The sequence below is a fragment of the Zootoca vivipara genome, chromosome 2, assembly GCF_965207765.1.
Source record: "Zootoca vivipara chromosome 2, rZooViv2.hap1.1, whole genome shotgun sequence".
NCBI lineage: Eukaryota > Metazoa > Chordata > Lepidosauria > Squamata > Lacertidae > Zootoca > Zootoca vivipara.
Window position 1 is genome coordinate 84,472,093 of NC_142584.1, and position 26,082 is coordinate 84,498,174.

Consider the following 26,082-nt stretch of genomic DNA (forward strand, 5'->3'; position numbering starts at 1 on the left):
CCAGGGATTAAAAACTTTAAAAACCATGTGTGTTTTGAATGAGAGAAAAAGAGAGGCAGAGAGAGGGGGGGGATTTACAAAAGTTGGAAAAGAACTCTCCTAGGCAAGACCGAAGACATATGTAGTCCATATCCTCCAATGAATTTATATTTACAGGCAATCTATGTAACTCCATCTTGCAGCAACAAAAACTCCCACAATAATAAAATCCTGTCAAAATGACTGTATGTGTATGCCAGTCAAATAAGTAAATAAAACTTAACACGTAACTACCGGTAAGTACTTGTTCATGTACTGACAAATGTATATATACATTTTATTTTTCATTCATTCAATAATAAAAAATATGCCTAGGATCAGGCATGGCCAGGTCTAGAATGATATCAAACTTGGCTTCCTGTGGTATCTAATATTTTAATGTGGGCACATGCGGATTTTGACATTTTTCTATCCCAGCCTGGGCTCACACAAAAAATGACCACTGGTTCCTAGGAGTTAATTCCTCAGCCCACTCTGCAAACCAAAAACCTGGGCGTGAAATACAGCTGCAGCAATATGCTTAGTTCAAACCAAAACTACCTAGAAGGCAGATTGGAATGTATTACAGTGGAACCTTGGTTTTCAAATGTCTCGGCTGCCAAACGTTTTGGAAGCCAAACGCCGAAAACCTGGAAGTGAATGTTTCCGTTTTCGAATGTGCCTCGGAAGTCGAATGGCTTCCAGGGCACATTTTCCCATTTTCACAATTTGCTTTGCCAACAACCCTTTGATTTTTGGTTTTTGAACGTTTCAGAAGTCGAACAGACTTCTGGAACGGATTACGTTCGAAAAACGATTATGATTAGATTATGAGATGGTTTGCCATTAGCACCTAATGGTTTGTTCCTCAGCAAAAAGCAACTTTTAATTCACTGTATATTTAATAGTTGGTTTGTGTGTGCGTGGAACAACAGTTTGCCACTGACTAGGCAATAGTATTTTATCACGGCCATTCTCCCTACCCAACACAATGTTTTGGGATTATCTGTTTCACATGTGGCAACCCACAGCCCACATAAGGCCCACCAAGCCCTAGAAAGCCCGGCTGTCTTTTCCTCGCTGCTCAGCTGAGCAGTTTACATTGAGAATTAAGCATCTTCCTGTATGTTTCTTGATCACACCAGTGAACTGGAAGCAGCGGTTCCATCATGAACAGAGAGAGAAGTGGCTGCAGTACCTTGAAAGGAGAAGGGGAGGTTGCTGTCAGGAGTCTCCACCTCCATCATCTCTTGCCTTTCCCAACAGGCAGGGGAATCTATCTTCACTACGGGCTGCTGCCTCAACACTGCTGAAGTACCTCAAAGCAGCACTTTCTCAAAGGTGCAGCCCCCGCTTTGCCAATGCTGAGCAACGAGGTGAGGCAGGGAGACTCCAGCATCTTTTTCTCCTGACAATCTCCATGCCCATGATTTGTTGTGCAGCAGCAAAGAGCTATGTGGTGATATGTGTGTCTGTGTGCATGTGGGGGGGGGAGGCCAATTTTCTCTTAGCCATGTCCACCATTGACCATCTGCCTCCAGAGGACTAGCCACAAAAATGTGGACCTCAGGCTGAAAAAAAGGTTCCCTACCCCTTGTGTAGGGGACGCGGGTGGCGCTGTGGGTTAAACCACAGAGCCTAGGGCTTGCCGATCAGAAGGTCGGCGGTTCGAATCCCCGCAATGGGGTGAGCTCCCAATGCTCGGTCCCAGCTCCTGCCAACCTAGCAGTTCGAAAGCACGTCAAAGTGCAAGTAGATAAATAGGTACCGCTCCGGCGGGAAGGTAAACGGTGTTTCTGTGCGCTGCTCTGGTTCGCCAGAAGCAGCTTTGTCATGCTGGCCACATGACCTGGAAGCTGTACGCCGGCTCCCTCGGCCAATAACGCGAGATGAGCGCCGCAACCCCAGAGTCAGTCACGACTGGACCTAATGGTCAGGGGTCCCTTTACCTTTACCCCTTGTGTAGACAATACTGAGCTAAACAGACAAATGCAATGAATAAGTATAAGGTGGCTTCTTTTAATTGTTTCTGGTACAAGAGGCACGCAGCATGTTGGTGTTAGCTGCAGTAAATCAACACTTCCTTTTAATCAGATTTAATCAGCCAGTTAGAAGTACCCTGTAAGCAAAGTTTAAAAAATAAAAAGGGAGAGGAACAGGCAGGAGATCTAAAGATCTGGAGCGTTAAAGATCTGGAGCTCAGGTCCCTGGGATACCCTGTAGCGACACCACTGGCAATTGATTTTCATGGATGGGCAGCTGAGGAGACTTCTTTGATTACACCTCCAAACTGTCCTTGCGAAATAAAAGTCATGAACACATCTCTGCCTATTAAAAAGTAAAACAACACCAAGGTTGACACTTACAGCAGTAGAAAGTCTAGATGCCAACGTCATTTCAAGGTTGCCCTTCAGTCCGACAAGGGCTGGAATCAGGATAAATATTTCTGTGATAGCCTTGAACACAGTCCAGTGCTGAGAGAAAGGAAGAGGAGAGGATGTTAACCCACCGCTATACCAACCACAGTCTTCTTTAGTCGCAAACATGGATGCACAATTTCCACACATTGTACTTGGCAGCATGGTGATGCAACACTAGCTAAGAGAGATCCCGAGGCAATGAAATCTTTGAAATTGCTCGCCAAAGGACTAAATGACTCTGTTCTCCCACCCCAAAAAAGTAGCGAAGCAAACTAGTATTATCAGCCACCATAAACAATATATATAACAAAAATTGAGGCAACCTCTTTTATGTGACCACCTGCTTGTTGGCATAGGTATATGCAAGTTTAGTAGCCACATAGAGCTATTCATCATGGAATAATGTTATGTTTCTGTCATGGGAACCTATAGGATATTGCCAATGAATCACTTACTCCTCCTTCCCATAACATTTTGTGACGAGATCATTTAGAAGTCATTAAGGGTGGCAGGTTCCTTCACTTGCTCTAAGGAGCAACCGTGACCTCAACTTTTTGTTCCTGGATCCTTTGCCGGTCAGTCAGAGCAGAAAGCCCTGGATTCAATGAACCAGAGATCTGATTGTATATATTACTATCCCTGACTATCCCTGACTGTTATAGTCCAACTTCTAGAGGGGCAGAGGTTCTCCATTAATGGCATGTATGTCCATATGCCTTCATTCCAGGGTGTGGGAACAGGAGAGACACATGGTGGGCCACGGCAGGAGATAGTTCAGGTGAGAATAGAGCCACACGTCGGTATTTAATACCAGCTGATAAACCTAATGACAAAGACCAGTGAAGGTCTGCAAAATCAACTGGAAATTACCACAGAGGCTCAGTGGGCCTTGGGAAAGGAATGAGGCGAAGAAGACAAAGAACCAGTTCATTGCTAAGAGCAGTTGTATATGAGGAGCTTGTAGGAATGTGACCCAAAGAAGGTGCTGTTAGATGAAAAGATAAGTTCGAACAACGGAGAGCTTGAATTATAGATTAACAAGTAGGAACCTGCCTGCAAGGAATTACAGGAGGCTGAAGCAGCAATGGAACAAGCGTCATTTTCCTACCCTTCTAGCCTCTTGTTTATCTCTTCCTCTTGGTAGCTATTCCAATCCTTCCTTTCCTCAGTTGCCTTCTTCTCCATGAAAATTTATCTACAGTGGTACCTTGCAAGACCAATGCCCTGCAAGACGAATTTTCCACAAGACGAATGCATCTTGCGATCTGATGGTGACTCGCAAGACGAATTTGTTTTGCGAAAAATTCATCTTGCGAATCACGGTTTCCCATAGGAATGCATTGAAATTTAATTAATGCGTTCCTATGGGCAAAAAAGAAGAAGTTTCAATGCATTCCTATGGGAAACCGCGATTCGCAAGACAAATTGACTCACAGAACGAATTAAATTAGTCTTGCGAGGGATCACTGTATCTCCTCCCAAATTGCCTACATTCCTCCCCTCACCTGAAACTTATCTCCCCACCAAATTTCCCTTCCTGTAACCCACCTTTCTCCCTCAGTTCTCCCCAGCCGCTGCTCATAGATCTTCCTCCTCTTTCACTCCTCTCCAACTGAACAAACCCTCACTCTTCTCCTCAGCCTATTGAAGGATGATCACCAAGAGGGCAGCAAAAGCCTCCCTGAGTCAATTAGGCCAGCAGCTTCTTAAGAGTTCCATATCAGGAAAAAAAAATGTGGCAAGGCTAGTGCATTTGCATGATTATGTTCTGCTGCTAAAGATACTCCCCTGAATTAGTCATAAACAAACCTAATTTTCAGGACTTTGAGACAGCAGATGGTGGAATGACTCTCCCCACTATTTTTCTGCAAGGACAGGCAGTCCAAAACTTGCCAAGCATCATTAGATATGGATTGACTACTATGGGTTCCAACTACTAAGCTATGCATTTACATGAGTACCAGAAATGCTGAAAGGAACAGAATGGGGGACGGACGGACGGACTGAAGAACAAAGTGCTGTTTCAAAGCTGTGCAATATGAAAGAAAGATGCATAGGAGGACAAAACACAGTGTAAGTTGCATTAGTAGTGATTAGTAGCTTTAGCATCTTGGATCGTGATATATGTGTTCAAAAAGATGGATTAGATGAGAGAAGTAACCCTGGACATTAGCTTGCTAATCTTCCAGACTTGATTGGAAAGGGGTGTGTAGACCCAACGGCAAACACTTGGGTGACAACAAAAGCAGCCTAAACATGGAGGCATGATATCCTAACCATCTTCTGTGCACGTTAAAAAGACAACACCTGTCGTTCAATTACAGGCAGTAACAGAGAAATCAAGTAACCCCCAATTTTTAATTCCTTCCCCTTCCCCTTTAGAATACGGTTATTTTTCCATGAATCATTATGTGTGACTCACAGCCTTAAGGGTTTTTTTGTTTTTGTTTTTAATCCATCAAATCCAACCTTCAGCACATTTTTTTTTAAAAAAAAAACCCTCTAAAATGAATGCAAGTATTCTGAAATTACAACAGCACCATCAACGGTATAGGCTGGCTCGGTGACCTCTGCATTCATCTCAAACTGGAGCCAAGAGTTACTCATTCCTCCCTTGTCTGCACCTCTTAATTTTGCTTTCCTCATGACACTGTTGAGCTCATAAAGCAGTGACGCACAGAGACTGCTCTTTTGCAGAGTGGACAGTGTACACAGAGTGAGTAGTGTCAGTTAATGTTTTTATTACTTTCTGCTCAGTTATGACGAGGTTGGGATCTGTCCTTATCACCTGTATCCAGTACAGTCAGCTGAGCTCTTACATCAGGCATCCCCAAACTGCGGCCCTCCAGATGTTTTGGCCTACAACTCCCATGATCCCTAGCTAACAGGACCAGTGTTCAGGGATGATGGGAATTGTAGTCCAAAACATCTGGAGGGCCGAAGTTTGGGGATGCCTGTCTTACATTATGTGGTCCACATGGCTGGAAGACCTACATGACATGGCTATCAATTAACATGGAGCTCAACAGCGCAATATCGTCTTTGTGGCATCTGATTCTAAGTGTTCAAAATGATGCCCAGTGTGTTGCATACAGCTATATCCTGGAGTTTCGTTAATTAAATGATCGGCATCATGGCCCCTTTTCTCTCCCCATTCACAATCAGAACAATAACTGCAGGGATAGGTGGTGGGGGTGGGGGGGTCCAATTGGCACTGGTGGAAATGCCCTCCCTCCCAGGCTTCTGGCCAAATGGGGAGGGCAGAACGTCTTTACCACTTGTGGCTGGAAAATGAAGAAACAAGCCTCTCCATACCATAAACTGCATTTGTGGTAGGAATTTCCCTTACTGCACCTGTAATCAATCATGCTACTCGTTAAGCATCGTGTGCAATTTGTCCCCGAGGGTGACGATGAAAACCATGGCAGGAAAAGTGGCAAGGTCAGTGCTGCCGGAGATCTAATGGTGCATGTTTGACTTCCATTCCTTATATGTCGTGCATGAACTGGCTGTTTCCTCCCCCCCCTTTTTTTTTTGCTGTATATCAGCTGATGCTCAGGGGAGGCAGCAAAATCACGGGTGACATTTCTACCAGGATCAAAAATGACGGGGAGAGGAAAGGAGGGGGGAGTGAGAGGATGAATGAGTGAATTTGGGCTAATATAATATATAATAGTGACACATGTTACAAAGATTAAGAGCATGTGGGGCTTATCCCCAAAGACTTGTGCGCAGGGTTAAGATGCAAATGACTCTCTCCTGGTGTAAGCAAAGTCACATGCGTGAGGGACCTGCCATGGGACTCAATGGAACAGTGAAATGAACCACCCACAGACAAGGCAAGGGTTGTCACATACTCAGCGGACTTCCCAGATATTGAAGAAAAACATTAATTTGGAAATTACAAACAGAAAAAAAGGACACCGCGTCCTCCCACAAAAACAGACCAACAAGGACAGTTATCATGGAATGTTGGGTTCAAACGAGTGTCAGTTGAAAGAGAGAGGAAAAGGGAGGGGAAGAGAGAAGGAATTGGCCTGTCTGAGCCACTCACAGTAGGAAGGAAATAAGGGTCAAGGGTTGCACCCCCAGCCAAATTCCACTATGTGGAAAGGAGAAGTGAAAATGATCCCCTCCCCTATGCTGTACCACTCAGGTTCAGAGCAAAATGAGCAGCTTCCTTGTTCACCTACCACTGAACTTCAGAGCTCAGAAGTCTGAAGCTTGCCTAGAGAGGGATTTCCCAAACATTTATATACTCCCCAGGATTCCCTGTTGGCCCCTCTCTCATTAGTATTATACAACTCATCCTAGTAGCTGTGCTCTCAGACAGTTAAATACAGCCATGTGCCTTGAAAATGAACGAGAGCCTTCCTCTGAAATACCTCTTTGTGACTCTAGCATGCCCATGGAAAGCACTTTCCCCACAGGCCAAGGAAGCACACGACAGTGCTCATAGCTACTCCTAGGTACCCACAATTTAAAAAGTGATGCTCAACGTCACCAGGCCACATTTACCAATGTTGTTACTAACGTACTTGAAAGCACATACATACTTGAACAGTATCGATCAACAACCCAGCAGATAACAGGCCGAGACCTGAAAGGATGAATGGCCCAAAAATTTGTGATGCCAGGGTGAACGATGACTCTGGAAGGAATCCACTGACCGATCTGATGTACCTGCAGGTGAAACCTCTGAGTTTCTTCCCATGGAAGCACAGCTCCAATTTCAGCTGCGTGAACACCATGACTGAGCGCCATTAACGCATACCCAAGAAGCAGGTGGGCTGGAGGAAATCCAGGATATGGAGGTGGTCCTCACTTTCAGTTGTACATTCCAGAGCCTAAAGCACGTCTTAAGTCAGGGTTCTGCCACCACGTGTCTTCTGTTTGCGGTCTTCTCCCTTCTACAAAAGAGCCACAAGGCTACTTTCTATAAATTCCATTTGCCTTAGATAAATGCAGCTTTCATTAATGCTTCAAGGCAGCTCCTTCTTTACATTATACTCCAGAAAGTAAACAGAATCCAGAGGAAGGAATTTGATTGTTAAGATGTTTACGGATAAATACATACAAAACCACCTCTTTGGTGACCAGAAAGACCGGCTTAAGCTATGGCACCGAGTTCCACCAGCATGAAGAGTAACAGACTGTGCACAAATCCCTCTTGAATATTTCCGTCACTGGTGTCCTTTCTCCTCAAGTTACAAATACGGTGGTTGAAAATGTAAGCCTGCGCTGTTGAAACGGTCACAACTGCTTCCAGCTCATCATGTGTTGACACTGAACTATACTTGCTTGCTGTCCCGAGTCAAGGAGGTGGAGGGGAACGAACTCTTCCGTTTTCTCTTGTTTTCCCTCTTGTTTCCTCAAGGTGAAGAAAGGTCATCAGGGATAGGAGGCTGGTCCCACTGAAGAGGTCAAGAGGAATAGCTTAGGAGATGTACCGAGTGGAAAGGCGCTCTTGTCCCTCTGCTCCCTTTTCTTCTCTCCGTTTCCCCAAGCTTTGCTAAGGGTGTAAAAGTTCAGGAAATATGTGGTTGCTTGTCTCTAAAAGACTGACTTTCAGAAGAAGAAAAAAATTCCACAGCAAACACCAATGAGCTTCAAAGGCTAACACCCTTATCTGCTGTCATCACTTCAGCCTTCAGCTACTATGCAAAGGCCTGTGATAAGAGTCTGTGCACAAGTTTTATTTAAGGTAGTTCTTTAGTCTTGTTAGTCAATGGAAAAGTTTCCAGGGGGTTGGTTCTGTGTGGTTTGTTTGTTTGTTTTTACTTCCTGTCCTAAAAGTCTGCAAGGCACTGTTATGCCGTAGCTTAAAAAAGAAAAGAAGATGAAAGAAGAGGGGGGGAACTGACACAGTCCGTGGTGGCTTGAGAGAAAGGACATTTGGCACACTAGTGTAAAAATGATCAGTGGAGCTCTATCAGCCCAACCCCTTCCGTGGGAATCCTGGTGGGAAAGTTCTAGCCCAGGTGGTTCAAATTTTGTCAACTGTGTGGGAATTTAGATGTGGGAAGTTTCTGTCTGAGATATGTTGTCATGCCCTTTGATCAATTCTATAAGAAGAAAATCTCAGTACACATTCTTGATTATGAGTGAGACCAGGAGGGGGCTGTCATTAATTGGATGGCAAATAGTTTGTGGTGTAGTTTTTGTCCATTCAGTGCCACCTTGAGTCTAGTTTTGGATCAAAATGGATACAATAAAAAAGGGATAGAAATCTGAATGTTTAAATAATTTTCTAAAAAGCGATAGCACCCCCAAATTAAAGATGTCGAGGGTCATGTTTTCTTTTAATGGATGTTTTGCATTGACGCACAGTTACATGTAGGACATACAGGCATTTCAGGTAACAAACTTACCTGATTTTTGTTCTGTTATTTACTAATTTAAACGGTTTCTGTGCCACCTTTTGGTACCACAGATCCTCGCAAAGCGGCCTTTCCTTCAAATGGTGTTACACAACGCTAACGCCCACTTTATCTCTGCAAGCACCCCCACAGATTTCACTCTGATTACTAAAAGTGGGTTGATCATGAAGATCAAATAATAAGGAAGCCTTTCTGACACAAGCTGGATGGTGTGGGTTTGTTGTTGTTTTTTTGCTTTTTTTAAAAAAGGTTTCCATTATAATATCTGCCTTGACACTAATCTTTTTAGATGCTTTCCTCTCCACGGGGAAGAGGCATCTATTCAGTTAAGACACGTGCCTGGCTCATACCTAGTGCATCTATATCTAGCATCCGCTGAATGGTCCTTAGACATTACCTTGCTGTACAGGAAGAGGAAATAAAACCTCTTCAGGCTTCCTGTTCCTATGGAACAGCATCACTTCCAGAAAAACAGTATTCAGATCCCTTGTTCCCTTCCAGAAATGGCAGCATGGAGGGGTACTGCAGATTCCCCTTCACACCTACCCACACCCAGATCCCCTTAATCTTCCGGCTGACGGGCCGCACAGTGTTTCCCTTCAGAGTCTGAAAACAACTGGCAGTTTGAGCCGAGTGTTCTCTTTGGAAGGGAGGGGGTGGGAAGTAAGCTCCCCAGAGCTGCTTCTCCTCCAGCTGACTGCTGGGTGGGTGGGGGGGGTCACACTGGTCTCCCCCTTGACATAATGTTTTCTTTCTGGGTGGCAGGGGGTGCACACCATCCTTAGGTCTCTCTGGCCAACGGACAGGGTCAGAACGAGATTCCCTGATTAAGTATGGCTGCCTACCAGCAAACACTCTCGACCCAGTTTGGAGGCCCAAAAGGCAAAACAAAGTATTAACAATACAATACGCAATACAGTCATACCTTGGTTTACGAACAGCTTAGTTCTCAAAAGTTTTGGCTCCCGAACGCTGCAAACCTGGAAGTGACTATTTTCGGTTTGCGAACTATTTTTGGAAGTCGAGCATCCGATGGGGCTTCTACGGCTTCCGATTGGCTGCAAGAGCTCCCTGCAGCCAATCAGAAGTTGTGCTTTCATTTCCGAACTTTTTGGAAGTCAAGCGGACTTCCGGAACGGATTCTGTTCAGCTTCTGAGGTACGACTGTACTTAAAAAACAATTAAAAAATCTGTCTAGTGGAAACGGAATAAAACAATTTACATTAATACACACACACACACAGAGAGAGAGAGAGAGAGAGAGAGAGAGAGAGAGAGAGAGAGAGAGAGAGAGAGAGATTTTCTTTCTCTCAAATCCCAACTCTACAATTCTATGAAATGGTGTGAGAGGCTTATTTAAAACAACTTTTTTTAATTAAAAAAAGGTGGGGGGAAATAGCTTTTTGGCACCATAAAAAGGATACCAGGTAAGCCTTTTGTGAGGGGGAGGGCCAATTCTACAGCCAGGGTACCACCAAAGCCAGCCCTTCTCCTGAGTAGCCACTTGCCTTGCTGTATGTACAAAATACACATATATGAGAACATATTAAAGGCAGGCCATGTTACAGAAACATCTCCAAAAATGGCAGGGTGGTGACTCCAGCTCCCCCAAACCTCGCTGCCACTCATTTACTTTATCAACCAATTTCCCCCATCCTTCATGCTGGATCTTACAACCTGTGCTGGGAGTTAAAAGAGCAGGGCCTCCTTGTAGCCCATTTCCCACAGAGGTGATGGGGCTCCAAAATGGCGTTCAATTTGATCTCTGCCATTTCCCATCCCCTGCTCTCTCTGCTGCTTCCCCTCTCTCACACAGCGATTACATCGCACAGGGAGCAGTTCCAGTTCCTACTGGAATACTGTAGCAAGCATGGCCTTCAGTAAGGTTCAACAGTCTTGGGTGAATGAGTTTATTGCTCTCCATCTCCGTCCATTATTAAGTAAGCACCATAAAAAAAGCCTACAGCAACAAATCAATATTCGGAAAGCACCAGTTAACTCAGGAGACCTGAGAGTGTACAATTTCTTCCTTCCTTTATTACACAGTTAAGGTGTCTCCAGCCAAGAGGCCTGCATCTGCCAGCAGAGAAATAAATCAGCTTATGAATCTGTGCACACTTGAGAACAGGAGTTTTCTTTTCATTGTAAGACTCCCGTATGGTGCCCAGCACCCCGAAGCACTAAAGAGGTAAACAAGACAGCTACCTACACACAACACAAATAAATAAGAAATGCCATCAAAACCAAAATAACAATCCAAGTGAGCCAGTCAAGGATTAAGTGTTTTCAAACAAAGATAGCTAGCTAACTAGACAAATAGATATAGTTCTTGGTCTCAGATACTCATTTTTTATATTAATAATTATCTATTGACCTTGTTAGTTGCTTGCAGAAAGGCATCCAAGCGACTTCAACAACATATTTAAGAGCATAAACGTCGGTAAAAATCCAATATGTAGCATTTCTACTGCACGTCTACTGCACATTGTGGAACAGTCTCCCTTGGGAAGTTCTGAACTCGCCTTCCTTGGAGGTTTTTAAGCAGAGGTTGGGTGGCCATCTGCCATGGATGCTTCAGTTGAGATTCCTGCCTTGCAGGGGTCTGGACTAGATGATCCAACTCTATGATTCTAGACTTCCAAAGCACTTTACAGTTATTGTCAATTAGGAAGTAAAAAGAAAGAGAGATAGGCAAAGTTGACTGAACTTGCATAAAACTTCCCCACAGCTAAATCAAAAGGACCTTGCTAGACGCAATGGCTATATGAACAGACGTAAAGAACCTTTTTTAAGCATTACCTCAGTGGAAAGCTGTGTGTCCTGGGTTTAGAGCAGGCATAGGTAAACTTGGCCCTCCAGCTGTTTTGGGACTACAACTCCCATGATCCCTAGCTAACAGGACCAGTGGTCAGGGATGATGGGAATTGTAGTCCCAAAACATCTGGAAGGCCGAGTTTGCCTATGCCTGGTTTACAGCCATGCCACAATGGGGATGAAAACTAGACTCTTTCTTCTCTTCAGGGACATGGCCTGGGGGCCAGATTGTGAGGCCTGGTAAACTGGATTAGGGCCAGAGGATCCCCATTCCCAGTGTCATGATTCTCTTTATTGGATGAGGATAACATGTCCTTCCTTTGAACTTCAGTGAATCCTGATTTTATTTGTTTGCACTGTTGCTATTAAGATCCAATAATAAATGAATAAAAATAATGAATACAGTCAAACCTCGGCTACAGAACGCCTCCGTTTTGGAACGTTTCAGCTCCCGGACACCGAAAACCTGGAAGTAAATGCTCAGGTTTTTGAACGTTTTTTGAAAGCTGAACGTCTGATGTGGCTTCCGCTTGAGTGCAGGAAGCTCCTGAAACCAATCAGAATCTGCGCCACAGTTGTCAAACATTTCGGAAGCCGAAAGGGCTTCTGGAATGGATTATGTTCAACAGCTGAGGTTTGACTGTAGTGATTTAACTGTCTTAAAAGGGTACATATTAAAAACAATAATATGGTGCCTGTTTATACAGGGATTCTTAATAGCGTGTACAGTATGTCCTTCATTATCTAGCATAGTGGTACCTCTGGTTAAGAACTTAATTCGTTCTGGAGGTCCGTTCTTAACCTGAAATTGTTCTTAACCTGAGGTACCACTTTAGCTAATGGGGCCTCCTGCTGCTGCCGCGCCGCCACCGCGCGATTTCTGTTCTCATCCTGAAGCAAAGTTCTTAACCTGAGGTACTATTTCTGGGTTAGCGGAGTCTGTAACCTGAAGCGTCTGTAACCTGAGGTACCACTGTGCAATAAAATGAGTTATGGGACACAATGTCAATTTGAAATAGGTGGGACCTCTAACCTTATGGGACCTGACTGATTTGCTAAATATCCAAGAGAAATATTAACTCTAGCTCTGTTAAAGTGGTCAGGACATGCAGGAAAGGTTCTCCGCGCGCCCCGCGCCCCTGGCTTTGTTGTTTCAGTGTCATCCTCCTATCTGTTAGATAAGGGGCAGCATGACCTGGTGCCTTGCTAGTTAAATAAATCAGGTAGTGGGAGAAAAGGATTGCAGTCCTTTAAAAAGCACCTATTAGGAAGCACTTATTCAAATTCTAGTTTTAACTTATAGAATAGACAGAAAACATTAATAGAAAAATAAAACAGAGGGTTGAGTCACCTGCCTCTAGTAAAAAAAAATGTCAACACTCGATTTAGTACTTTTAAAACCTTGTTTGTTTAAGACTGTAATCCAATGTTGACACATCTCATTGGTAGCAGTAGGACAAACCTCTGAGTTTAGGACTGTAATTTTTTTCTTGATTTTATTATTTCATCCTTTTGCAAAACGCTTTGTTGTTGTTGTTTTTATAATCAAGCAGTGTAAAATTTTTATAAAATAATGAAATAAATAAATAAGAGTTTGTGTTTAAGGCTATTTATTTCAGACATTATCTACAGCTATTGCACTTAAGACAGTACACAAAACAAGATTAAAGCAATAAATATGTAACATCAACAACTAGCAGAGATAGGAACAGAGAACAGCAGAATCTGTAGATGCTATATACAGTGGTACCTCGGTTTATGAACACAATTGGTTCCGGAAGTCTGCTCATAAACTGAAGCGTTCATAAACTGAAGTGAACTTTCCCATTGAAAGTAATGGAAAGTGAATTAATCCGTTCCAGATGGGTCCGCGGCGTTCGTAAACCGAAAATTCGTAAACCAAGGTGTTCGTAAACCGAGGTTCCACTGTACAGAAGCCATCTATAAACAGCCCTAGGCCAGGAAGGGACACAGCGATACAGCGTTCTAATTCTTGAATCAACTAAGGAACATGCCTGTACACCCCTACTCCACACATATTTACTAAGTTCAACAGACTTGCAGGACATCCATAACCTCCCATATAAAGTGTGTGCAGAAATCCAGCCTTAGCCTTGAAGGAAATACAGGCAAAGGGATTTTGCAACTATGGACAATATGAGATTTTAACTGCCCTGGGCTGTTGACAGCTAGCAGAGAAACATCACAGAGCCTGTACCCTCTAATCACAGAACACACTGAAGCAAATGCACAGAACTTTCTGTTCTTCCTACCTGAACGTAATCCAAGACCATCCCTGCAAGGACCATGCCCATGCCCGCCATCATGTACGGCAGGAGCACCTGTAGGCCAATCACGATGGCAGACTCCTCCTGAAGCTTGGCCATAGCCACTTTTGCTTCTGCAGGCTGCTTCTCTGGCACCAGCAAAGAGCCATCCTCTGTCCCCTGGCTGCCAAGTTTGCTCTCTTTGTGTTTAACCTTGCCCTTTGCTTTGTGCCTGGACCGCTCTCCATTGCGAGTTCTGCCTTCCTTTCTCCGCTGCCGAGTTTCTTCACCTTTCATGCTGGCTCTTCCAGTTCAGGAGTCCTTTGGGGCAAGGGTGAGATGGAGACCAGACCAGAGAGAAAAAGAAACGGGAGAGAAAGAGACAAAGGCAATAAGAGGGAGCCATTCCACGATGCCTTTGAGAAGGAAAGCACATTGGCACTCTTTCATTTCTCCGGGTATCCAAAGGAAGGTAACACATTTCAACAGATTCACCCAACTTTGTGCACAGGTGGCCTTTAGAGAATGGACTCAGGGCACATAATGCTTCTATGCTGTAGCTCTCTCAGCCTGCTCAATGGCTGGATGGGACACTGCCTGAATGGGAGACCTAGAAGCTGCACAGAGCTGCCCTCACCCAAAGGAAGCATATAAGTACGGTAATAAAATAATAATAATTTATTATTTATACCCCGCCCATCTGGCTGGGTTTCCCCAGCCACTCTGGGCGGCTTCCAACAGAAATATTAGAATACACTAATTTCTTAAAGATTAAAAGCTTCCCTAAACAGGGCTGCCTTCAGATGTCCTCTAAAAGTCTGGTAGTTATTTTTCTTTTTGACATCTGGTGGGAGGGCGTTCCACAGGGTGGGTGCCACTACCGAGAAGGCCCTCTGCCTGGTTCCCTGTAACTTGGCTTCTCGCAGCGAGGGAACCGCCAGAAGGCCCTCGGCACTGGACCTCAGTGTCCGGGCAGAGTGATGGAGGTGGAGACGCTCCTTCAGGTATACTGGACCGAGGCCGTTTAGCGCTTTTAAGGTCAGCACCAACACTTTGAATTGTGCTCGGAAACGTACTGGGAGCCAATGCAGGTCTTTCAAGACCGGTGTTATGTGGTCTCGGCGGCTGCTCCCAGTCACCAGTCTAGCTACCGCATTCTGGATTAATTGTAGTTTTCGGGTCACCTTCAAAAGTAGCCCCACGTAGAGCGCATTGCAGTAGTCCAAGCGAGAGATAACTAGAGCATGCACCACTCTGGCGAGACAGTCCGCGGGCAGGTAGGGTCTCAGCCTGCGTACCAGATGGAGCTGATAAACAGCTGCCCTGGACACAGAATTAACCTGCGCCTCCATTGACAGCTGTGAGTCCGAAAAGACTCCCAGGCTGCACACCTGGTCCTTCAGGGGCACAGTTACCCCATTCAGGACCAGGGAGTCCTCCACACCTGCCCGTCTCCTGCCCCCCACCAACAGCACTTCTGTCTTGTCAGGATTCAACCTCAATCTGTTAGCTGCCATCCAACCTCCAATGTACTAATTAAATAAAACGCGTAGCCTACACATATCCAGGAACCCTGGTTTGTAAGCTGATCTCTGAACCAGCTCCATACCTGGCCAACACCAGAGAAACAAGCACGTCTGTGAGAATCAATCCACGTGCTGCCCCTTGGGTGCGAAACACCTACTTATCAACCGGATGCAATTCACTTACAGAACTATCCTAATCCACAATCCATGGTGCTAGTGTAGGTTAGGATTTGGCAGAGATGTCCTTCCAATGGGCTCTGCTGCTGTGGAGGCACCTGCTGAAAGCACAACGCCTGCTACTAGCAGTGGTTGGTCTCACCAGCTGCAGCTAGTTTAAGGCCCCCAAATGGGGCATTTCAGGGGTGGAGAGCAATGATGGGCCCACTGGATCCAAAGCTGGTTCAGTTCCTCGAAAAGGGCCCAATCCATGGAGCTGGCACAGCAAAGTAAATGCAAAAACGTGTTGCTCCATGTGCCTTATCTCCATTAGGATAGCTCCCCTATTTATCTAAGGGCATTCATTTATGGTTTAAGGAGACAGCTTTGATAACATTTTTCCCAGTAGCTGGCTACTCTGGTCCAGTCACAGTTCCTGCTGTTTTTCCTCTCTTCTGTATAGCCACCTTTTCCCACTTCCTCCTGCCCAGAGCATTAGAGAAAACCCAGTTGTTGGCTATGGCAGCTCCTGGTCTCCACACTCTCCTGATATTAATACCAGAAGTGAGAAATGGGGGGGTCCATTTAGCATGATTGTTTGAAAAGGGTGATGGTTTCTCCTTCAGTTGGTATATACCCAATGTTTTAATTTCCCCGGGCTGTTTTGGAATCTGTTTTATTGTTTAAGTTTCTGATGTTGACATTTTGATCTTAATGGGAACTGCTGTTGTGACCCATTAGCCAAATCGAGTTTCTTTTCAAAGGTAGGTGTGGGATAAATTTTCAAAGCAAACAAATTTCTGTGGAACATAAGTGTTCTGAAGTACAGGATGTACCTTACCTTACAGAATCTCTGACAAACCTAATAAATAAAGCGCTCTGGTGCTATTTCTGCTGCTGGATATACCAACGGGGGTGCTTTCATGACCAAAACCAAGCAACATTAGTGCCATTCCTGCAGTGGTGGACCCAGAGGTCAATGCTTGAGGTCTGGGCTCAAGACCGTCACAGATCCACATCTATCATGTTAACGCAGTAGGACCAGCCTCAGTTTCCCCAGCGACAAAAAGCTTGGATCACAGAAAACGCTAGATTGTAATACATTGGGGGCGGGGGAACACCATTCCAAATCCTACGATCTGGTAAACAATTGTTTCCCCGAGACAGACAGATTCCAACTCACTCACTACGATTTTATTTTATTTAATTAAGGGCGTGCAGCGTGTTGAAAAGATGCGAGAAAGCAAAGGTATATAAAGCAACGCTCCCTCCATATAAGGCGCGGAGAGTCACGCCCCTCGCCAGCAACTTACCGGCGGCCGCCTTTGTCCTTCCCCGCCGGAGTCTATCGCCCCCTGGGATCCGACAGGGGCATCGCGCGCATCGGGAGCGCATGCGAAGTAGGGCGCGCCGCTCCACCCTAACTGGGAGGCAGCGGAGCTTTGGCCAGGCGGCTCCGCGGCGGAAAAGGAAGCGGCCCGCGGAAGGGGGAAGCGGAAAGCCCGCGCAGCGAAGGCGAGGGGCGGGCCCGCTCGGAGGGACGCGCGGCCACGGGCGGAGAGTGCCGCCCCTTGAGCACATGCCGCCTCTGGACTCTCGCCCTGGGCTGCAGCCACCAGCCCTGGTTGCCAACGCACCTCTGCTCGCAGCACAGCGGGTTTTATATGCTGGAGTGTTTTAAAAGAGAGAGGGGGTGTCGGTTTCCAGGGTTGTCTGGGGAGGCTTATTTCGCCCCCCCTAGTTGCTTGGAGCACTCTGCACATGCTCAAGGGGACGTTACTGCCTCGCCTAATCCTATTGGCAGTGCAGAATGCCAGTGTCCAGCTAGACAATGACAAGTAGAAATGGTGGGCGCTGCCAGTCAATGGACATGTAAAAAAAGGTAAAAGTAAAGGACCCCTGGACGGTTAAGTCCAGTCAAAGGCAACTGGGGTTGCGACGCTCAACTTCTTTACCAGCATTTGTCCACAGATAGCTTTCTGGGTCATGTGGCCAGCCAGGGCCGGCTCTAGGAAGACCCCCGGTGGTGCGGGGCGCCGGGCCGGTAGGCAGGGCGCCACCATGCTGCGCCCTACGAGGGCGGGGGCGCCGGAGCGATCTCCACCCCTCAGCGCCAGGGCGGCCGATTTGCTCGAGACTGCCCTGTGGCCAGCATGACTAAACTGCTTCTGGCGCAACAGAACACCATGACGAAAGCCAGAGCGCATGGAAACACCGTCTTATCTTCCCACCGCAGCGGTACCTATTTATTTACTTGCACTGGTGTGCTTTCAAACTGCTAGGTTGGCAGGAGCTGGGACAGAGCAACGGGAGCTCACTCCGTCGTGGGGATTCGAACCGCTGACCTGATCGGCAAGCCCAAGGGGCTCAGTGATTTAGACCACAGCACCACCTGTTGTGACATGTAGTGAAGGGATTACGTGTTTCAGCATGTGTTTCAGCGTTGATGCTGAGAAAATAGGTTATTTGTGCTCTGCAACGGCCTTCTTAATATGAGCAAAGACGCTTGCACCCACCTCAGAGCTATTGAAAGGAGTGTCTTTTACCAGCTTCATCTGGTGCCACCGATACAGCTGTATCTAGACAGCCTGACCACTATTCCAACCATGGTTTGCTAGCCTTAAGACTGGATATCTGGAATGTGTTCTGTGCGGGGCTGCCCTTGGGCCCTGTCTATTTGCACTAGCTAGTGCAGAATGCAGCCGCTAAAGTGCCAATAGGGGTAGATTAGCAACAGCGAGTGACATCTTTGCTAAACATCTGCACTGGCTTCCCATATCCTACCAGACCATGCTGTGGAACGCTTGTCCAGCAAAGATTCAGGCATCCTTGCTGCTAACTTCCAAGTCTCTCTTGGATATATTTTAATGCCAACAGGCATTTTCAAGAAGAGAGAGTCAGCTGTCTTATTACAAAAGAATATCAGAAATAGACTGGAAAGAGAAGTTGCTGAACTGCAACTTATTACCAAGCTTAAAACCATGGAGAGACCAGGTCTGAATAAAGACATTGGATTATTAACTCATTATACACGACAAAGCTATCTTTAGCCATCTCGCCCCTTGCTTTTTCCTGTAAGACCAATTGCAGTCGTTAACAGTCGTCAACAGCTATCAGGCAGTCAATCACCCACTCCCACCACAAGGAGGGAGTAATACCCTTCCCCACCCTCTCACTATATATAAGCATCTGGTATAAATAATAAATTATTATTATTATTCTGTTTCAGTTATTATTATTATTATTATTCTGAAGTGTGCATGCACACAAAAGCTCATACCAATGACAAACTTAGTTGGTCTCTAAGGTGCTGCTGGAAGGAATTTCATTTTTTATAATTATTTTGCATTGTTTTATGGTATATTGTGCTTTTTTGCAGCCGCTTCCTCCCCCCCCTCCCGTACACCACCTTAATCGTTTATCTGAGGCAGTGTTCTACAAATGCACCTTTATAAAGAAAAATAAATTAGATTTGTGTAGAAATTTCCCCAAATGATTTGCCTTCGTTCGCAGAACACCACCTCAGATGTTTACAGGTACTTCTGGGCAAACCCATAGTATTTGTGTGTTTCTGCTAAATTGAATAGCACACAGTTGGGAGCTACCTTTATAATACATCGAGATTTTGAAATACTGGTTGGTAGTCCACACAGAACGATCTGCCAGATACGTACAAGATTTATTGCTTGCATTGCAAATGTATGTTCTGCAAAGGAAAATTAAATAAATAAAAAGTTTAAAATCCTGGCAACAGCATTGGCTTGTGGTTTGTCTTTGCTGAAATGATATACAGTTTTTTTAAAAAAAAAACCAATAACATTTCCTGTTTTTTTTATTACATATTATTTTGTCCGTTTATTTCCTAATGCCTTTGGCTTAAAGTTGTAGGGGAGTGGGATTTCCAAATAAATTCTGTACTGTGAACCTCATGGGCTTAATAAACAGGAGAGTAATGGATGTAAAAGTCTGAAACAGTGAAAAATGGTCTCTTCTGCATCATTAACATTGTGTTCCATATGTGCTAGCACAAGGTTTAAAGGCTTTTTTTAAAAAAAGGAAGAAAAAAGGAAATGTACCAAGAGGAAAGTCTGAAAGGATAGGTGGGTTTAAAAAAAAAATGACCACACACTTAATTCCCACTTCATTAATAATGTGTGCTGTCCTGTAACTTTTGTTTTTAATGAGCCATTATAAATACTGGGTATTGCCTGGTGGCCCGTTTATTTTCTACAGCAGTGTGTGTGCTGCTTTCTCTGTGCCTCTTTTAATTGATTGTAGGTCTTCCCTTCCAAGGCAGAGAGTCAGCAAACATTGTCACCCCAGCACCATAGAATCAACTTTTTTGCTGCTGTTTTATTTCATAGGATTTAAAACACACGCACAAACGCTTATTAAAGATGGTACAGCAAAAAAGCAAGTTCAAAGGGGCATTTGGGAAATAGCCCTAACTGTCCCATTCTGCATTGGAGCCCAGCAGTCACGAGTGGCTACAAGCCACCATTTTTATTTCCCACAGTGCCCTGGGAAATTTAAAATGGCAGCTCTCAGCCTAGCTATCTGCCATCCGGCATAATATGCTCAAGAGCAGCATCAATGCTGTGCGGCCCTTGTGGGATTTTGAGGCTCTGGCAGCTGCCCAAGGCTACTGAATGCTGACTGTGAGCCTGTGACCCATCTGACTAAATGCAGTCCACCAGTCACGTATAGCAGGTTATAAAAGGAACTTTAACAAACTTTTGCCGCCTGCCCGGGATAGCGAGAATGAGAGGAAGAGATTGCTGTATGTGGCCAAGGAACTGACAGGAAAATATAACTCTGTGCTGTATTGAAAGGAGATGCAATTCTGTGTCTTAACTCCTTAGTAAAGCAGACGGACCACACCAGGAATTATTATAATTTCACCTTAACAGCTTTGCTTTGTGCATTTCCCCCCTTCCGGTGAGAGTATCGTATTTAATAGTAATGTTGGTTGTTATTGAAATCCTAGTATGGCATATATTGGAAGCATGTTAAAAAGATGATATAATATTTCATAAATTACAATTGTGCTACCTAGAAAGTATTCTCAAAGAAACATTTGGATCTATTTGGCCCTAGAATATGGTCTAAATAGGATCTATGTAATAGCTACTGTATTTCAAAACCCCGAATTCTAAACCTTGTTGCATTTGTACACAAGGAAAACCTTTTGCAGTAGTTGAAACAAAATAAAAAAGTTCCTTCCAGCCAGCACCTTAAAGACCAACTAAGTTTTTTATTTTGGTATGAGCTTTCGTGTGCATGCACACTTCTTCAGATTGCATGCACACGAAAGCTCATACCAAAAAAAAAAAACTTAGTTGGTCTTTAAGGTGCTGCTGGAAGGAATTTTTTTATTTTGTTTTGACTACGTCAGACCAACACGGCTACCTACCTGTAACAAGAACTTTTGCAGTGGTCTGAGTGAACGGGAAATGGTATTTAGAACCAGTAAACACATGCATCGTTTGCACAAGAAAGGGAAATGATTGGTCTATCTGGTACTAACTCATTTGCATATACTTATCCCCTTTTATTATTGCCTGTTTGGCATTAAAATTACTAATCACAACAGCTAAGAAAGAGGAACATTCTGTCAGCCATTCTCATGTTAAATTGATTGGAACCATGCTCTTTATGTTCTTTAAAGTTTTCAGGATTTAGAACCCTTACCTCCAGGTCACAGCTGGAACAACTGCCTGTTCCACCGAAGCTCAGTTCAGGAAATGAGGTGGTTAGGCAAGAAGCTTCTTAATGCCAGAAACGGTGCTTCACATGGTCCTGTAAGGCTAAGGCTTCAACTCCACAGCTACAAAAGAGTTGCAAGATTTTGCAAGTGGCAGTAACTGAACCCTGCAGCTGCTGTGTCCCAGAGCTGTGCATCGTTTCAGGGTGTCGTTTTGAAACCAGGCTTAAATTTCAGCTCGCTGGGCAAAATTGTGTATCTTCGCATCTTCACAAGTGGTGCTCCATGCTGCGTCATCTGCGGCAAGGAAAGCTTTATTTTTTTCCATCAGAGGAATCGCTGGACCACAGTGGTTGTGTGTTGCTCCACCTTGCTTTCGTGAGTTATTATGAGAGCAGGGTTAGATGGGAGAGAGGAGCATGTTGGCTTTGTTAAAAATAGTGGCCTCGCCAAGATGGTTATGACTTATGCTATCAGTTTTCAACTGAGCTTCAAAAAGCAAATGAGAAGTGCCTTGAGAAATGCGGGGCCGGGAGGGGTGGGGGCGGACAAACTTGAGACCCATAGCTAACTATGTAAGTACAGTAACTTGATGGGTCCTCAGTTAACAATGATGTATTACTAGTCATAAAATCATAAGGGTTGGAGAGGGCCTTGCAGGTGAGTAGCAGTGGGGGCACTGCTTGTCAACCTCCTCTGTGTCCAGGGCAGCTGGACTACTGCAATGTGCTCTACGTGGGGCTACTTTTGAAGGTGAACATTCCAGAACTAGAACATTCCCAAGAGATGGCTGCTCAGCCTCTCTGCTTGAAGAGCTCCAGTGAGGGAGAGTCTCTCTTTACAACTCTCGGCACCGTAACAAACTACATTTCCAATAATTCTTTGGTGGAAGCCATGGCTGTTTAAAGTGATATGACACTGTTTTAAATGTATGGAGCAGTTGAGGCCTGGCTCAGGCTCAGTGATTTATTCAAGGTCAAACTTTGGGGCATATTATCATTTAAAGAGAGGTCCCTCCGCAAGACCATATAAAGTAAGAAAAATTATTAATAATAATAATAATAATAATAATAATAATAATAATAATAATTTATACCCCGCCCATCTGGCTGGGTTTGCCCAGCTACTCTGGGCGGCTTCCAACAGAAAAATGAAATAAAATAATCTATTAAACATTAAAAGCCTCCCTAAACAGGGCTGCCTTCAGATGTCTTTTAAAAGTCTGGTAGCTGTTTTTCTCTTTGACATCTGATGCAACTTGGCTTCTCGCAACAAGGGAACCGCCAGAAGGCCCTCAGTACTGGACCTCAGTGTCCGGGCAGAACGGTGGGGGGTGGAGACGCTCCTTCAGGTATACTGGACCGAGGCCATTTAGGGCTTTAAAGGTCAGCACCAACACTTTGAATTGTGCTCGGAAACGTACTGGGAGCCAATGTAGATCTTTCAAGACCAATGTTATGTGGTCTCGGCGGCCGCTCCCAGTCACCAGTCTAGCTGCCTCATTCTGGATTAGTTGTAGTTTCCGGGTCACCTTCAAAGGTAGCCCCATGTAGAGCGCATTGCAGTAGTCCAAGTGGGAGATAACTAGAGCATGCACCACTCTGGCAAGACAGTCTGCAGGCAGGTAGGGTCTCAGCCTGCATACCAGATGGAGCTGATAGACAGCTGCCCTGGACACAGAATTGACCTGTGCCTCCATGGACAGCTGTGAGTCCAAAAAGACTCCCAGGCTGCGCACCTGGTCCTTCAGGTGCACAGTTACCCCATTCAGGACCAGAGAGTCCTCCACACCTGCCCGCCTCCTGTCCCCCACAAACAGTACTTCTGTCTTGTCAGGATTCAACCTCAATCTGTTAGCCGCCATCCATCCTCCAAGCGCCTCCAGGCACTCACACAGGACCTTCACTGCCTTCACTGGTTCTGATTTGAAAGAGCGGTAGAGCTGGGTATCGTCCGCATACTGATGAACACCCAGCCCAAACCCCCTGATGATTTCTCCCAGCGGCTGCATGTAGATGTTAAAAAGCATGGGGGAGAGGACAGAACCCTGAGGCATCCCACAAGTGAGAGCCCAGGGGTCCGAACACTCATCCGGCATCTAAAATTATTTAACTGCTCCGTCCCAGTATCATACAAAAATATTTACTTCATTTCCAAGGCTCCAACAACAGTTTTTGTAAACATGCTACCACAGATGAATAAGGTTGCTCTTTCACAATCTGGCTTTATAGAAACAACTTATGTACTGTTTTCATATTTATGTTACTGTCACAATGACTAATTAGCTGGTTCGTACAATGCGCCAAATGTGCAGTGCATATGCATGTAGGCACAGGAATGAAAAGACAAAATTGAACATAAGAACAAAATAGCAGCCTGCTGGATCAGAACAGTGACCCATCTGGTCAAGTATCCTGTTCTCACATTGGCCGGCTGGATGCTTTTGGTAGTTTATAATACTTTGGTCTGAAATACTTTGGCCTCAGATTGGATTAAATTAAGGATGTGGGTGATCTCAGCTAATCAAGGAACATGTAGTCAACAGAATAACATTGCAACATTACATAACCAGTCAAGGTTAGGAAGGGAAGCTTTTAATGTTTAATAGATTACTGTGTTTTATTTTTCTGTTGGAAGCCGCCCAGAGTGGCTGGGGTATAAATAATAAATACATTATTATTATTATTATTATTATTATTATTATTATTATTATTATTATTATGAGACAACAATTGAGAGAAACAAGAGAGATCAATGCAAAATAACAGGTTAAAAAATAATGTGGGCATCATGAAAAATCACGAAAAAGAGGGATGCTTTTCAATGTTGACAAGTGTTGGAAAAATATTTGGCTCACACCTAGTTAAATTCATGGATGGTTTGGAAGAGGTGTGTTTTGATGCTTTTGTGCAAATGCGGTTTTTATGCCAGTGATGGTTAGACCACATCTGGAGTAATGTGCCCAGCTCTTGGCACCACATGTAAAGAACAGTGTGGACAATCAAATGTGTCCAGGGGAGGGTGGCCAGGTTGGTGAGAGGCTTTGGAAATCAAGTTCTAAGAGGAACGGTTGAAAGAACTATGAATGTTTACCCTGGAAGCAAGGTCAAGCTGCCTTCACATATCTGACAGGCTGTCACCTAGCAGATGGAGAAGACTTCCTCTCTGTTGCTCCAACAGGCAGAATTAGAACTATAGAGTGAAAATGCCAAGGAAACAAATTTTGACTTAACTTTAGGAGAAATCTCCTAATAGTCAGAGCTGTTTTGACAGTGGAACATCACAAGAAGTGTTGAGCTCTCATTCTTTGAATGTATTTAAGCAAGCAGGGGCTGAACAGCCAGCTGTCTATGATACCGTACATACTGTACTTTTATTGAGCAGGGGTTGAACTGGGTGGCTTCCAAATTCACCTTTCACAATAAAATCTGATGATTGTGTGGCTAGCTGGTGGTGTATGGACTACATCCAACTTCCATATTAAGGCCAAAGATGTTGGCCATCATGAATCTAGACCCTTGTGTTCTTTCTCCCTGAGTGACACTTTTGCTTGCATATGCTCCTCTGCAGCCCTCCCACAGAGCTATTTCCCATGCTAGGGACACATCTACTCCCTTGCAATTGTCCCTCGGTCACATCACTACCACAATGAGGGGCACATGTTTCTTTGGTCTCTCAGCTGTCAAGGATCTGCCTACCAAGAGCAAGCACGGCTGCTCATAAATAGGATGGGTGCTGTGTCTGTGAAGATGTGTGTGCTGTGGCTCATTGTAAACACCGTGAAACAACTGTAGAGGTGCCCCATTAGTGCACAGAAACTTCAGTCCCATAGACCTGCCAGCCAATATGGACACCCTAAGGACCAGGGGGGAGCATACCTGCCAAGTTGCTGTCAGAGAAATAAGGGACCGGGCCGGAAATAGCAGACCGGAAGTAGCGCTGCCACCATTTTGGAACTGGGCGGAGCATGCTCAGAAGTGACTTTTGATGCTGCTTTGCCCAGTTCCAAAATGGCCGTCGCGCCAGAAGTCGCACTGCAGCCATTTTGGAACTGGGCAGAGCAGCATCAAAAGTCACTTCTGAGCATGCTCCGCCCAGTTCCAAAATGGCCGCCGTGCCAGAATAAACCAGGGAAAAACAAAAAAATCAGTTTTTTCAGCTAGGAACAGCTGGAAAAACTGGGATTTCCCAGGGAAAACGGGAGACTTGGCAGCTATGGGGGAGAGGGACAGATTTGATTCGGTTCACATTTAAAAGTGACCTCACCTAATTTGCAGCTCCCCAAACAGTACATAAAATAAAGCACTGCCATTCTTTGAAATTTGTACTTCCCTGGATTTTGTGATGCAGTTCTCCAGTCAACTGATGCGCACACGAATGCACACACCACAGTATAATGTGCATATAAATCTGTGTCTTAGGGAAACTGGCATACAAAACCACATTAAATTAGGGAACACTGTTTTGCAAGGATATATATGTTAGGCAGAATGGCAAACAAATATGTGCATATTTAGAAGAAATTCGCACAACAACGCTGATTTATTTTCACTAGGACTTAAAAAAATCACAATCTGATGTTGAAACGTGGAAAACTGGATTTAAGATTAGAAAGGTGAGAAACCGAGAGAAACCAAAACAGACAGATTCTATCAGCTCTAGGGCACACTATTTTATTTTATTTTATTTTTATTTATTTTTTAAAGCCCTGCAAAAAAAAAAAACCAAGCAAGAGCTGGGACAGAGCATGTTCAAATTAATTAGAACTATCTGCTACTTCATGCTGTTTGTTTGTTT

At 44.7% G+C, this 26,082-nt stretch overlaps 1 protein-coding gene across 4 annotated transcripts in view; it reads right to left on the bottom strand.

Moving 5' to 3' along the window:
• The window catches only part of SLC41A3 (solute carrier family 41 member 3), a 52,518-nt gene extending 30,758 nt beyond the window's left edge, over positions 1 to 21,760 (bottom strand). Inside the window, exons 1-3 of one of the 4 annotated variants that reach the window (XM_035106485.3) lie at positions 21,273 to 21,760; positions 13,906 to 14,220; positions 2,385 to 2,492 (exon numbers count right to left, since the gene is read on the bottom strand). In XM_035106485.3, the coding sequence (XP_034962376.3) occupies positions 2,385 to 2,492; positions 13,906 to 14,196 (399 nt within the window). In that variant the 5' untranslated portion in view covers positions 14,197 to 14,220; positions 21,273 to 21,760. Of the gene's footprint in view, positions 1 to 2,384; positions 2,493 to 6,994; positions 9,427 to 13,905; positions 14,221 to 16,894; positions 17,086 to 21,272 lie in introns of those variants that run through there. The other 3 variants (XM_035106486.3, XM_035106487.3, XM_035106488.3) reach the window with 3 other exon arrangements.
• Positions 21,761 to 26,082: the final 4,322 nt, after the last annotated feature.